General features: G+C 41.1%; 1 protein-coding gene across 1 annotated transcript in view; it reads left to right on the top strand.

Annotated features, from left to right (window-relative positions):
- Positions 1-14,944, top strand: part of LOC140212316 (A disintegrin and metalloproteinase with thrombospondin motifs 16) — a 201,243-nt gene that overhangs the window by 65,127 nt on the left and 121,172 nt on the right. Inside the window, exon 4 of the mRNA XM_072283017.1 lies at positions 13,801-14,086. Within this exon, the coding sequence (XP_072139118.1) occupies positions 13,801-14,086 (286 nt within the window). The remainder of the gene's footprint in view (positions 1-13,800; positions 14,087-14,944) is intronic.

Raw genomic sequence — 14,944 nt, 5'->3', positions numbered from 1 at the left:
ATGTTCTATCAAGAATCCTGTCTGCATGATTTAAACCACTATTATACCAATCCAAGACAGAAACACTTCTGTGTTTTGAAATTTAATAAATTACGAATGAGTGCCAGAACTCTTGCTAAGTATAAGGGTTACATTGTCTACCTGAGTGAAATCCAAGCTTTTGTACTATTTGAGTGAAAGACCTCATACATCTGCTTGTTATATTGCCTTTTAATTTGTGCGTTAATGTCAGCTAAACCAAAAAAAAAACACATCTGTCAGTAACTTGGATCTCAGGTACTAAAAGTATTAATCCACACTCAATAATTCAGGTGAAAACCTGGCTTTGCTGTGAATTCTTCCATTCAGGGAAGGTCGCATTTCAGTCTGGAAAAGAAGCAAAAACATGCGTCCATGTAGAGGGAGTGAGAAATGTGACAATTAAACTGATTAAATGTTTCATTTGATGCTAAGCAGAGAAGGGTGACAATGGGTGGTTTGTGCACTCGTCATGTCTGGCACAAAGAATTATGGAAAGGCTTGGGTTCAGAAGCAACACGGTAGCATAGAGATTAGCACAGCACTTTACAGAGCCGGCTATAAAATCAGGGTTCATTTCCTCCCTCTGTCTGTGAGGAGTTTGCATATTTTCCCTGTGACTGTGTGAGTTTCCTCCGTGTGTTCCAGTTCACCCCACATTCCAAAGACAAATGAGTTAGTTGTGGGCATGCTGTGTTGGTACCAGAGGCATGACAACATTTGCGGGTTGCCCCTGTACATCCTCAGGTTGTGGTAACACAAACACTTTGCTCTGTATGTTTCAGTCTTCGGTGTACCTGTGACAAATAAAGCTCATCTTTAAAAAAATAATCATATATAAACTTGCTTAGTCAAGTGCAATCTGTTTGCCTTAAGCAATAATTTTCAGAACCTTGGCCTGTTTATTGGTTAGCATGAATTTTAAAGCTGTTTCAACTTTAATGGTGGCCCAGCAGTACAGATGATAGATTCTCTCCCTCACAGTGTCAGAGAACATGGTTCAACGCTGACCTCTATGTATGTGCAGTTTCCTCATTCTCCTAGTGACCATGTGGATTTACACTGCCTGTTCTGGCATCCCAAATCCCAAACTTGTACTTTCATCATCATCATCATCATCATCATCATTTCATCATCATTTTCATCATCATCATTATCGTTGTGTGCCGTGTCGTATGACATGGGGCATCATGGTCTCATGACCATGATTGTTCTTGGCAAATTTTTCTACAGAAGTGGTTTGCCATTGCCTTCTCCTGGGGAGTGTGTTTACAAGACAGGTGACTCCAGCTATTACCTGCCTGGCATCAGTGGTCGCATAACCAGGAATTGTGACATGCACCAGCTGCTCATATGATCATCTACCACCTGTTCCTGTAGCTTCACGTGACCCTGATCAGGGATCTAAGCAGGTGCTACTCCTTGCCCAAGAGTGACCTGCAGGCTAGCGGAGGGAAGGAGTGCCTACACCTCCTTTGGTAGAGATGTATCTCCACCCCACCACCCAATTTACCACTGTAAGTTGCCCCTGAGTGGTGGAATTTGGAGTGAGCTGATGAGAATGTCAGGGGAATAACCAAAACAATCAGATTAATACAGGTACAAGCACAAGATATTCTGGTGGAAATCCAGAGTAACACACACAAAATGCTGATGGAACTTAGCAGAGCAGGCAGCGTCTATGAAGAGGAATAAATGGCCAAGACCCTTCATCAGGCCTGGAAAGGAAGAGGGATGAAGCCAGAATAAGAGGGGGGAGGGGAGGGGAAGGAGTACAAGCAGGCAGGTGGGGCGAAACCAGGTGACAAGGCAGGTGGGTGGGGGCTTAATGAAGTGAGAAACTGGGAAGTGATAGGTAGACTGAAGAAAAAGGAATCTGATGGGAGAGTGGGCCATGACAGAAAGAGGAGGAGGAGGGAGGCAATGGGCAGCTGATGAGAAGAAAAAGGGTGAGAGAGGAGCCAGAATGGAGAATGGAAAAAAAGAGAAGTTAGAGGGGGGATTAATATAAGGTTAATGTGAATAGATAGCTGGTAGTTAATGCAAAATCTGACTGGAGGGCCAGCTTCCATGCTTCACAACTCAATGATAATGTTATCAAAAAATTAATTAGAATTGTTCCAAAAAAGTTTTTGTTGATAAATTAGGTAATTTATTCAATATAATATTAAATGCACAAAGAGTGGTTCTTCCCTCTTTGCTTTACTGTAGTGGTGTCCAGTATTCCAAACCAAATTTTAAATTATTTACTGCCAATTAGACTGATAAATTTCCTTAAAAATCCTTAATATTTGCAGTACAGACTGGCACGGGCTAAGAAAATATTTCCATATCAGGATCTGAATTTAACTGATTTCATGTTACCAAAGTCAATATGTGTTGTTTTTAAGGGGCCACGTGTTCAAGTTAGTCGAAGGCCACAGCCTCAGAATAGAGGGAGATCCATTTAGAACGGAGATGAGAAGGATTTTCTTCAGCCAGAGAGTGATGAATCTATGGAATTCATTGCCACAGGCTGCTCGGGAGGCCAAGTCATTGGGTATGTTTACGGCTGAGGTGGATAGATTCTTAATTAGTCAGGGTGTGAAGGGTTATGGGGAGAAGGCATGAGATTGAGGCTGTGAGGGAAAATGGATCAGCCATGATGAAATGGCCGAGGAGACTCGATGGGCCAAATGGCCTAATATTCCTATGTCTTATAGTCTAAAATCATTGACAATTAACAATTTATTCCTTAAGCTGCCTGAACTAAGACCATAGAAACAAAGAAATTACCACACCCTACTCCTCCCCAATCCCTACATTCAACTAATCTTTATTCTTTAAATTTTGCCATCATGGATAATATGAGTTTATTGATAATGTGAATAATATGTTTCCGATGGTACAATGTTCAGCCACATAACCACTGCTATTAATAAAAAGCACAGAACTGATTAGCCCCAAGCAATTGGTGCAGTATTGTAGCAGCTTCGTATTGCCAACTTGTTATAATGTCTTTGTGCAGATTTTACCAAACCCATTTTTGATTGCTGCATACATCAGCAGACATTTGAACACCATATCTTAACAGCATTATTCAGCATTATCTTTAGTGGATTAAAAATTACTCCCCATGTTGAAGAAGATGCGTATCATGGCTGAAGCAGGTGCTGAACAGCCATGCAGGAGTTGTCTTTGAGCTAGGAAACCTGGACAGCGCAGCATGGGATAAAGTGGCTGCGAAAGTTTTCAGATCCTTTCCTGAATTCCTTTGGGAAGGGACAAAACCATACAAGCAGAAGTGATCATGTTTCTCTTCAGGAAGCAGCCTGACCTGCTGAGTAGTTACAGCAGTAACTGTGTTTATTTTAGGTTTTCAGCATCTGCAGTGTAAGAGGCAGTGGAAAGAGAGGACTGTTTATTCCTCTCCATAGATGCTGCCCAACCTGCAGAGTTCCTCCAGCATTTTGTGTTTGTTGCAGAGGGAACAGGTAGATTTGGAATTTGGTTGCTGGAGTTAATTTCCTCATATTTGTATGCAGTACTGCGGGCAGTACAGGCCATTATTACTCAGGCACAGTGAAGAAATCCTCAAATACAATATCCCACCAGCTACCTGTCTCACCTCAGAGACTGCTCACTTGATCACAGCCCTGTCACTCACCCACCTGCAGACTTAATTAGTCAGGGTATGAGCGAAGATTCATGTTTCACTTCGCTCTAAAGCTACAGCATAGTTGCATGCTTTCTTCTCACACCTCACACATACACAAGGCCAAGGACCATCTCTGCTGAGGCAGAAGGGAGTGTGAAAACGAAGACTGCAGTTATCCTGGTCCACATAAGTAAGATTAGAAAACTCAGCTGAGACCGCATGAGGACTGAGGGTCTAACTGAATGAGCAGTTACTGAAAGGCGATCATGCCTGGATTACTATTAGACCGAGCTGCAAATTGGCACATGGTCAAAACAAATTAAACTTGAGTTTATTGAAGTGCGCAAGTCCATATATGCATTGGTGCAATGAAGAACTTACTTGCAGCAATATCAAAGGCACACAGCAGCATAAAAGCAGTATTGACAAGAAAAAACATAAGTATAAATGGTGCAGGTCAGTGGGAGTAGGCAGGTTAAATGGCTCAGCACAGACTAGATGGCCTGAAGGGCCTGTTTCTCTACTGTACTTTTCTATGACTCTATAACTATCAATTATACACAATTTTTACAAGGAACATAACTAGAACAAAAAAAATGTCAGTTTTAGTGCAAAGTGGTCATAGTGTTGTGAAACTGTAGTGATTAGGGTTGTGCCAATTGGTTCAAGAACTAAATGGTTGAAGGGAAGTAGCTGTTCCTGAACTTGGTGGTGTTGGATTTCAGGCCTCTGCTCAATGGTAGCTGTGAGAACATGGCATGGCCTGGATAGTGTGGGTCTTTGATGATGGATGTTGCCTCCTGTAGCTACTCCAAAATTTGGGGAGGGAAATACCCATGATGTATTGGGCAGAGTCCACTACTGTCTGCAGCTTCTTACCTTCCTGTGCATTCAAATTGCCGACCTAGACCGTGATACCAAGAGTTAGGATACTTTCAACAGCACGTCTGTAGAAGTCTGTCAGAGTGTTCAGTGAAAAAATGAACTTCTTTAGTCTTCTAAGAAAATAAAGACACTGGCATTCTTTCCTTCTGATTACGTTTAGAGTATGCGCTGGGCCTAGGACAGGTGAGCTGATATGTTAATATCCAGGAATTTAAAGATGCTGACCCTGTCTCCTGGCAATTACCACCAACGTAGACTGGTACATATTTCCCTTCCTCAAATCAGAAATCAGCTCTTTAGTTTTGGTTATTTTTAGTGAGAATTTGCTGTGGTATCCTGTCTCACTCCAGTTCGCTAACTCTTCACCATCTGTGAATCGTCCAACAGCAGTAGTGTCATCGGCAAATTTGAAGATGGCAGTGGAGGTACGCTTAGCCATGCAGCCATGTGTGTGTAGAGTGTGGAGCAGGAAGTTAAGCTTCTATCCTCGAGGCACGTCTGTGTTAACGATCAGTGAGAATGAGACATTGACTCAGAGTATTGTGGAAGTAATTGTCTTCATTTAAGGAGGCTCCACCATTCAGATATGATGGGCTTTTCTTGACTTTGGCTGGGACCATTGTCCTGGCAATTCAAGTAACCATGGTAGTTGTCCATCATGTCCGATGATGACAGGAAACCTGTGCAGCAGAGTTTTTTAAGTGAAAAAAACCTTTGCACTGGGGCAGTTCCACTCTCTTGATCCTGGAAGTCTGGGTCCAGTGATACAAACAAGTGTCATGAATCATGGTTTTCCTTGGTTGCAGTGGATGACCATGACATCTCCTGTACCTTGTCATGCCCTTAGCTCTCCACAGAGTGTTGCAGTAACGCCTTCCTAGCCCTTGGATCTCACTGTAGATCTCATCTACCGTGACTTCCCACGCTGGGACAGGCATGTCCCTATCTCACCAAGGTATGAGGCTGCCAGCTACCCTCACCTAGTTTAGCCCACCTGTCGAAGCGGTGTACCGGGGTGTGGCCGCTGTCACGTGCAAACAACTACTTGGAGCCACAGGTGAGAGCTGAGCGTCCATTGAGGACCAAAGGTGAGTGAGCTGCCCCAGAATGGGCCCAACAAGCCCCCTTCAACAGAGGCGCTACCCCTCCCTGGGCACGCCATGCACCAGGGATGTCTGTAAGGCTTCAAACTGTATTGTTAGGAGAGGGAGTACTTTAGAAATTCAGATGGAATGTGCAAAGTGTAGCGGGATAAAGGCAACCAGAGTGGGTTAGGAAAGAGAAAAATTCCTGTAGCGAATCATCCAGCAAGAGGTGGAATCAAACTCTGGAAAAATGGAAATAAAACAACATTAGCTGTTTGAACATGTGGAAGAGGAATTATTGAGAGCGGAAGTACAGGAAGGAGATGATCTGAAAGGATATAGCAAGTTGACCAAAGTTGAGAACTAAATATTCTAGAGAGCTCAAAATTTTGGAAACATAAGCAAATGAGAAAAAGAATGAAAGTAGATCTAATAATAAAGGATAGCATCAGCATTAGGACAGTCTGGAGAAATAATCGTGGCTCAGAAGGTCAGGATGCAGAATTGGTTTAGTTGGAAGGAAACAGCACAGAAAAGAAATCATTGATGAAAGTCACTTTTAAATCGTTTAGAACTAGCTATATTACTGAACGGAATATCAGCCGATACATGAATGGGATTTGTAACAAAGTTAATGCTATAATTATGTGAAATGACTAGTCCTATAGACTGGCAAATCAGATTAGTTAATCGTAAATACAAGAGTGTGCAGATGCTGGTTGATGAGGGGAATAAACAATTGAAGATTCAGGACCAGACTCTTCATCAGGACTCAACCCACAATATCAACTGTTTATTCCTCTGCATAGATGTTGCCTGACCTGCTCAGTTCCTTCAATATTTTGTGTGTGTTGGTCAGTGATAATTATCATTTTGGAGAGGAGGTTGTTATGTTTTGTAACTTCAAAATATTAAATTAATTCAAAGGAAAGACGGGAGTCCGAGATGTGAGTTTTAACGTCGTGTTTTACTTTTAAGCGAGATGTGCATCTATCACGTGGTAGTGATGACATATGCAATTCACACATTTATACTTATAACCCGTTTTTCATTACTAAAATGAACAAGAGTGCTTAATCAAACAATATATTTTCAAGGTTGTTCAAATGTTACTGAAATATTAAATACACAACAGAAGTCATGGATTTGATACATTTCCATGGGACGTCAATCGCATTCTGTCTTGTTGGGCTTCTTGTGGAAATGTTCCTTGATCATCCCCATTCCTCCCCCTTTTAGCATCTTATTCTGTGCTCAATTCTACGGGTAATGTTATTTTCCAAGAGGAATTCTTACCAGTGGACATGGGCCAAACACAGACAAATGGGACTGATGAGCTCAGGTAGATATCTTGGTTAGAATGGACAGGTTAAGCCAAAGGACGTGTATCCGTACGGTTTGACACTATGACTGCAATGTCTGGGAGAAAATGGTAGCTTCTGAAATCTGGGAAAATTCTTTTGGCACTGACCATATGAACGCGTGCTGACATTCGCAATTTGAAGCATCTAGTGAGAACAACAGGCACTTGTTGTACCTTAAAGAGGTGCATCCATCATTAAGGACCCCATCACCCAGGTCATGCCTTGTTTTCATTGCCACCACTAGGAAGGAGGTGCAGAGCATGAATGCACACACTCAGCGATTCAGGAGCAGCATTTTCCCCTCTGCCATCCGATTTCTGAATGGACATTGAACCCATGAACACGACCTCACTACTTTTTTATTTCTTTTTTTTGCATACTTTTTTAATTCAACTATTTAATATATATACTTACTGTAATTCACTTTTTTATTATCAGTATATATTGCACAGATTCACCTGCCACAGAGACAACAAATTCCACAACTTATGTCAGTGATATTGAACTTGATTCTGATTTTGACTCTTGCCTCAGCCAAAACACATCAACCAATATAAAAATTAAGATCCCTTCAACAGATCTGGCGGTAGTCTGCTTTTAAGTGCATGTAGAAGAACCCATGGGGAGACTTAAGGGAAAACTGTTCGTGTCTGGCCAATATTTATCTTTAAATCCACATCATTTAAAAGTAACTTGATTATTTCCCCTTCATCACTTTGATTTCAATAGAGCTTGATATTCCTGACCACTGTATTTTATGCATTGCCCATCAAACAGGAGGCTACACAGCATCCACACCAGGACCGCCAGACTCAGAAAGAATTACTTTCCCCGAGCAGTAAGGCTGATCAACACCTCCACCCACTAACGCATCTCTCCATACCCCTCACCATCATTTCCTGTCAGAGTAATCTTATGTATAGACACTCCTGTGCTAGAGTCACTTCATAGATATGCAGTCAATCTATTTATATAGGCTGTATTATGTATTTATATTTATTGTGTTCTCTATCTTATTGTTTATTTGTGTGCTGCAGTGGATCCAAAGTAACAATTACTTTGTTCTCATTTACACTTGTGTGCTGAAAATAACATTAAACAATCTTGAATCTTGAATCTTGAATTACCCTCAGTGGCCGCTTTATTAAGTGCACCAGTATACTGCTTGTTAAAGCAAATATCTAATCAGCCAATCATGTGGCAGCATCTCGCTGCATAAAAGCATGCAGACATGGTCAAGAGGTTCAGTTGTTGTTCAGCCCAAACATCAGAATGGGGAAGAAATGTGCTCTAAGTGACTTTGACTGTGGAATGATTGTTGGTGCCAGATGGGGTGGTTTGAGTATCTCAGAAACTGCTGATCTCTTGCGATTTTCACACACAATGGTCTCTAGGGTTTATAGAGAATAGTGCAAAAAACAAAAACACCTAGTAAGCAGCTGATCTGTGGGTGGAGATGCCTCATTAATAAGAGAGGAGAATGGCCAAACTGGATCAAGCTGACAGGAAGACACAGTAACTCAATTAACCACACATTCCAACAGTGGAGTGCAGAAGAGCATCCTTGAATGCAGAACACGTCAAGCCTTGGAAGTGGATGGGCTACAGCAGTAGAAGATTGTGAACATACACTTAATGGCCACTTTATTAGATACAGGAAATGCTCAATAAAGAGGCCACTGAGTGTATATTTCACTCGACTTCGAGTACTTTGTTGATGGTAACATATTTATAATGCCCCAATGTCACAAAGCACCATTTACATATGCAGAACATATACAGTATGTTGGTGGAACTCAGCAGGTCAGGCAGCATCTATGGAGGGGAATAGGTGGTCAGCATTTTGTGCCGAGACTCTTCGTAAGTTCAGAGAGGTGGGCGCCTGGAACGTGTTACCGGGGATAGTAGTGGAAGCAGGGAGTTTGGTGGAGTTTAAGAAGCTTCAGATAACTACATGAATATGAAGGGGTGGAAGGATTATGGATCATATACAAGAAGAGGGCATTTAGTAAAAATTGGCATCAAAATTGGCACAGCATCATAGGTCGATTGGCCTGTTCACTTCTTTCCTGTTCTGTGTTCTAAATATCAGAACCAGCTGGCCTGAGGTTAGGCTGGGGAACATTTCTACAGCCAGAAGGTAATAGAAATGTCGCATTTGCTTCCACAAACAACAGTTAATGTTTGCTTGATTTTTAAACTTTAAATCCAAGATTAATAATATTTTAAAAAATAAAAATAGAAAATGCTAGAAAAATCCAGCAGGACCATCAGCTTGTGGCAAGAGAAAAAGTTAACACTTAGTGTCTGGCGCTCTCCCAGACCTGAAAAATTAATTGTTTATCTTATTAGAAATTCATTTTTGGTTTCCAGCAATTGTTTTTCTTTAGTTTTCATTAATGATTTTTATTGTCTGTAAGTACTGAGGGATATAGATACAGAGGAGAAGTACGTTACAACCACACTGACTGTCAGGGCAGGCTTGAAGCACATTACAACGCGCTACTATTCCCATGCCTATTCCTCATGTATATCATACTGGCCATCTGGCCAAGGAGATGTAAATTTTAAAATTAGGCTGATTTTTCAAGGGAGCTTTCACAATATCTGTGTAACTTCGCTTTTTCTCCTGAATCCCTCTTTATTTTGCAGCAGTTGTTGAGGGAAAATCTGTCAAACTCAGTGTCATTATCTTCAATAAACAGGAGTGAAATATTACTCAAGGCGTCGAAGGGTGACTGGGTGGAGGTACGTCTCTACCAAAAGAGGTGTAAGGCGCTCCTTCCTTCCACTAGCCTGCTGGTCACCCTTGGACAAGTTGTAGCACCTGCTTAGCCCTCCGATCAGGGTCACGTAAAGCCATGGGAGCAGATGGTGGATAGTCGTATGAGCAGCCGGGGCATATCACAAGTCCTGGTTATATGACCACTGACGCCAGGCAGACAATCTCTGAAGAGTACTGATAATAACTGAGGTTACCCTTCTCGTAAAGACCAGAAGGCAGCAGTGGCAAACCACTTCTGCAGAAAAATTGGCCAAGAACAATCACGGTGATGAGACCGTGATCACCCACATCGTATTTCACAGCATATAATGATGATGACAATCATTAAAGGGTTATTCACTGGGGAAGTTCAGCATGCATTTGAATAAAAATCTGAAAGAAGAAGAGTACTGGAGAATGCAGCAGACAGATTTCTGAAGTATTTCTTACTCTTCACAATAAATAATCAGTACCCTCATCCCTCACTTTAGGCCTATCTCCCAAAAACATTCTTAAGCACAATACAATACCCCATACTGTGTTCAGTTTATATCGCCTCACTATTGGACAGACATGGAAGCTTAAGCGAGGGTGCATTGAGATCTAAAAGAATGCTGCCTGGATTAGAGAGCATTTCTTATGTGGATAGGTTGAGTGAGCTAGGGCCTTTCTCTTTGGATGAGAGGTGACTTGATAGAGGTGTACACAACGATAAGAGGCATAGATTGAGTGGACAGCCAGAGACTTTTTCCTGGGGTGGAAATGGCTAGTACAAAGGGGAGATAATTTTAGGGTGATGGGAAGAAGGTATGAAGAGTCAGAGGTAAGTTTTTATTTATCAGAGAGTGGTGGGAGTGTGGAATGCCAGGGGTGGTGGTAGAGAAAGAAATGTTAGGAACATTTAAGAAACTCTCAGGTAGACACATGGATGATAGAAAAATGTAGGGCTATGTGGGAAGGAAGGGTTAGATTGATTTTTCACAAGGCTAGAGCGTTGGTACAATATTACCCAAAGGGCCTGTACTGTGCTGTTATGTTTTGTAGTTCTAAATTTCATAAAAAATGTATGTTTAGTGGCATAATTACAGGATAGTAAGATGTGTATCTATATACTGTGTGACTGTAGTGTATATATAGTGAAGAAAAGAGAATAGAAATGGAGCAAGAAAGAAATGTACCTCTTGCCAACTTAGTGACAACTTTAATCATCGGAGCTCCATGTTAAAGTTATAGTTTTCTACCACCAGAGCTCAGGAAGAATGGAGGACTGCCAAGTGGAAGCTTGGATTACAGCTAGGCATCATCGTTTCCAGCTACTGTTGGCCGCATGTTATTGAATCCAATTTTCTTTTCCTGCCATTTCTTGTGTATTCTCCAACCATTCACAAAAAATGCAACTATTCCTGTTTTTGAACTGTACATTTCTGGGTTTAAGTGGAGCCAGGTTGCATGTCTGCGTTGAGTTCAATTGACTGAATTATTAAAATAAAATTGTGTCCTCAAGTTAGGTTCAGATTGCTATCATCGGGTCAGAGTTTAATTTTTTATGTGAGCAGTTACCTATCTCGAGGAAAAAATGGTGGAACACTTAATGTATTGACATAAATATTCTCTTCATTTAACTGACGTTTCTATTGTTTCAGCAGGAAGTTGGGTGAGTTAGTATATATAGCATCCCAAATAACATTTGTTCATTCATTATGTGCCATGTCGTATGACGTGGGCAATCATTGTCTTTCCATGACCATGATCGTTCTTGGCAAGTTTTCCCACAGAATTGGTTTGCCATCAACTTCTTTTGGGCCTTGTCTTTACAGGACAGATGACCCCAGCCGTTATCAATAGAGTTCAGAGATTGTCTGCCTGATGTCAGCGGTTGCATAACTAGGGCTTGTGGTATGCACCAACTGCTCATATGACCATCCACCACCTGCTCCCATGGCTTCATGTGACCCTAATCCGAGGGGGTGGGGAAGTGGTAAGCAGGTGCTACACATTGCCCCAGGGTGACCCATGGCTTGTGGAGGGAAGGAGCGCCTTACACCTCCGTTGGGAGAGATGTATCTCCACCCTGCCACTCACAAATAATATTACAGTTGAATAAAAATGCAATGTTGATCATCATTAAATATTTATCTCCTATTCTTTCAATTTCACACAAAAATAGCAGAATGCAATATATCATTTGCTGTATTGTCTTCAGATGACCACACTTCTGTTCAAATTTTCTTCTCTGAAACACTCAAATGTAAACAAATTTATTAGTGGAATCAAACTGTTGGTAAATTGGTTTAATATTGTCACATGTACCAAGGTACAGTGAAAAATTTGTCTTGCACATCATTCATGCTGATCAGTTTATTGCATCAGTTCATTGAGGTATGCAAGATTAAAGAGTAACAGAATGTAAAATAAAAGGTTAATATTACAGAGAAAATGCAGTACAGGTAATCAGGTGCACAGTCATAACAATTGGTTGTGTAGATTGTGAGAACAAGAGTCCATAATATTGTATTATGTCTGAGTTATATGTACTGTGTGGTGCACCTTGGTCCAGAGGAATGTTGTTTCATTTGGCGGTATACATCTATATGGTCGAATGACAGTAAACTTGAATTTGAAATGTCTGGATATATTGCTTCAAATCTTTTCATCAATTTTGAGCTTAGTGTTGAAAGAAGACAGTAATTCCAAGAATTAGGAAATGAAAAAATTTGGCACTTGTTACCTCGCAGCAAAAAAGAAGAGAACTTATTCAGCCTATCTTTCCCATTCCACAATACTTTATCTTGATAAATGGTTAGTTGAGTAACTTCTGAATTCTTAAAATTACTTTGCACCAAAATGGATTTGGAAGCACAGTCCTATGTGAGATCCATGTTCAAATTTATGGACCATTGATCTGGAGAAATGCATTCAAATTCCACAATAATAGCTGGAGGATTTAAGTTTGAATACTTAAGTATTTCTGGAATAAAATGTTAGCACTATTTATTTGAAGTACCTGATTGTCGTAAAAACTCATCTGATACATTGGTGTCTTCCAAGTATGATACCTGCCTTTCTTATCTAATGTGATCTGCATGTAAAACAGTCCATAGTCATTATCATCCTTTACATGCTGTGTCATATGATGTGGGTGATCATGGTCCATAACCATGATTGCTCTTTGCAAATTTTTCTACAGAAGTGGCTTGCCATTGATGGTGCTACACCTTGCCCAAGGGTGACCTGCAGGCTAGCGGAGGGAAAGAGCACCTTACACGTCCTGTGGTGGAGAAATATCTCTAGCCTGCCATCCAAAGTAGATTACTAAATTTGAGGGAAATTAGAATTGATTAGTGTATTGGTCTTACTAGCAATGTTTATGACTTATGAATAAATAAAATACTGTTGGGTAATCACTATGATATTAAATTATTTAATTCTTAGCAATGGAATGCCACATAAGTTACAAGTAAGTCATCCAAATAATCAGTAGGTTAAAGCTGAATTGCCCCTGATGTTACTTGCTATATCCATGCAATACATTTATACTTTGAGTAAGATATCATTTATTCAGAGACACAGCATGGTAACAGGTCCTTGCGGCCCAATGGCCCGTGCCAGTTACACCCATGTGACCAAATAACCTACCAACCTGTACATCAAACTAGATTCCTCTTGAATATGTTGTTGACTTTCGAAAGCTGACTGAAGTCAGAGTTTACACCTATTTTGTACTTTTCAAAGTTTTAATTTGAGGGTAGTACAAACATGGAATGAACTGACAACAGAAGTGGTAGATACGGTTTCAATTGTGTCATTCATGACAAGTTTGGAAAGTTACATGGATGAGAGGGGTATGGAGGGCTATGGTCCTGGTACAGCCTGATGGCATGAGGCAGAAGACCAGATCGGCCTGGACTAGATGGGCCAAAGGTCCTTTTTCTGTGCTGTAGTGTTGTATGACAAATCAGTCTTCATCCAAGAGGGGTATTCACATTTCATGTTTGGCAGACAACAAATTTTCACTGCATGTTTTAATTTCTGTTTCTCCCTTTCTAGTCAGGCTTGATAAGGACTGAAGGAGCAGATTACTTTTTGACACCTCTACCTCAGCACCTTGCACTTAAGCACAATTACACAGCACCCAAAGGGCACCAGCCGCATGTGCTCTACAAGAGATCTGCAGAGCCCAGAGTGCCTGTTCTTGATAATGAGGTATCCATGCACCAGAGGCTGAAGGGGATTGAACAGGATGATCATAAACACCAGCATCAACATCGGCTCCGTAATGACTACAAGCACGGAGAACTTCAAAAGCAGCATTACTGCGGAAGACGCAAGAAATGTATGTAAGGGAATTATTTCATCTTCTCAATTCTGCTATCTAAGTGCTTTAAGTAAGTGAGTCAGTAGTGGTGACTTCATCGAAATATTTGGAAAATTTCATAAGCTAAATAGTAAAGTATGAAAAAATTTTGTGCTTGTCAGCTTGGATTATTGTTTTGCTCTCAACCCCGGTATAATTTTAAAAATATGCATAACCAGCTTTTCAGTTGTATTGTTCTCAATTTTTTTCCTGGATTGCTTGCTGTCCACATGCAGTATGCAAACAGGCCTTTCAGCCCTACTCATCTTTCCCTACCAGGATGCCCATCCATGCCAGTCCCGTTGCCCATGCTTGATCCATATCCCTAAACCATTCCCTTTCCATGTACCTATCCAAATATCTTTAGATTCTGTTACTGTGATTGCCTCAACCACAGCTTGTTCAGTAAATGAACCACCCTCTCTGTGGAAAGAGAAGCCCACCAATCAGGTCCCTTTTAAATCTTTCCCATTTCACCTTAAACTTTTTCCCTCTGGTTCTTGATTCCCTCAACTCTGGGAAAAAGACTATGCGCCTTTCCCATCTCTATGCCCCTCATGATTTTATACATTCCAAAAGATCACACCTCAGTCTCCTATACTCTTAAGAATAACTCCCTCGGCTGCTCAGCCTCTCCTTATAACCCAGTGCCACATTCTCAGGAATCTTTTCTGCACTCATTCTAATTTAATAGTAGCTTGTGGTCATTACTAACCTGCAACTCGTGCTCTCAGTCCTGAAGAAGGATCTCGGCACGAGACATCGACTATTCATTTCCATAGATGCTGCCTGACCGGCTGAGTTCTTCCGGCATTTTGTGTGTGCTGCTTTTTCTAT

This window comes from Mobula birostris, chromosome 19 (genome assembly GCF_030028105.1).
Source record: "Mobula birostris isolate sMobBir1 chromosome 19, sMobBir1.hap1, whole genome shotgun sequence".
Taxonomy (NCBI): Eukaryota; Metazoa; Chordata; class Chondrichthyes; order Myliobatiformes; family Myliobatidae; genus Mobula; species Mobula birostris.
The sequence above is the reverse complement of the archived record's forward strand: the minus strand, read 5'-3'. Positions and strand labels throughout refer to the sequence as shown.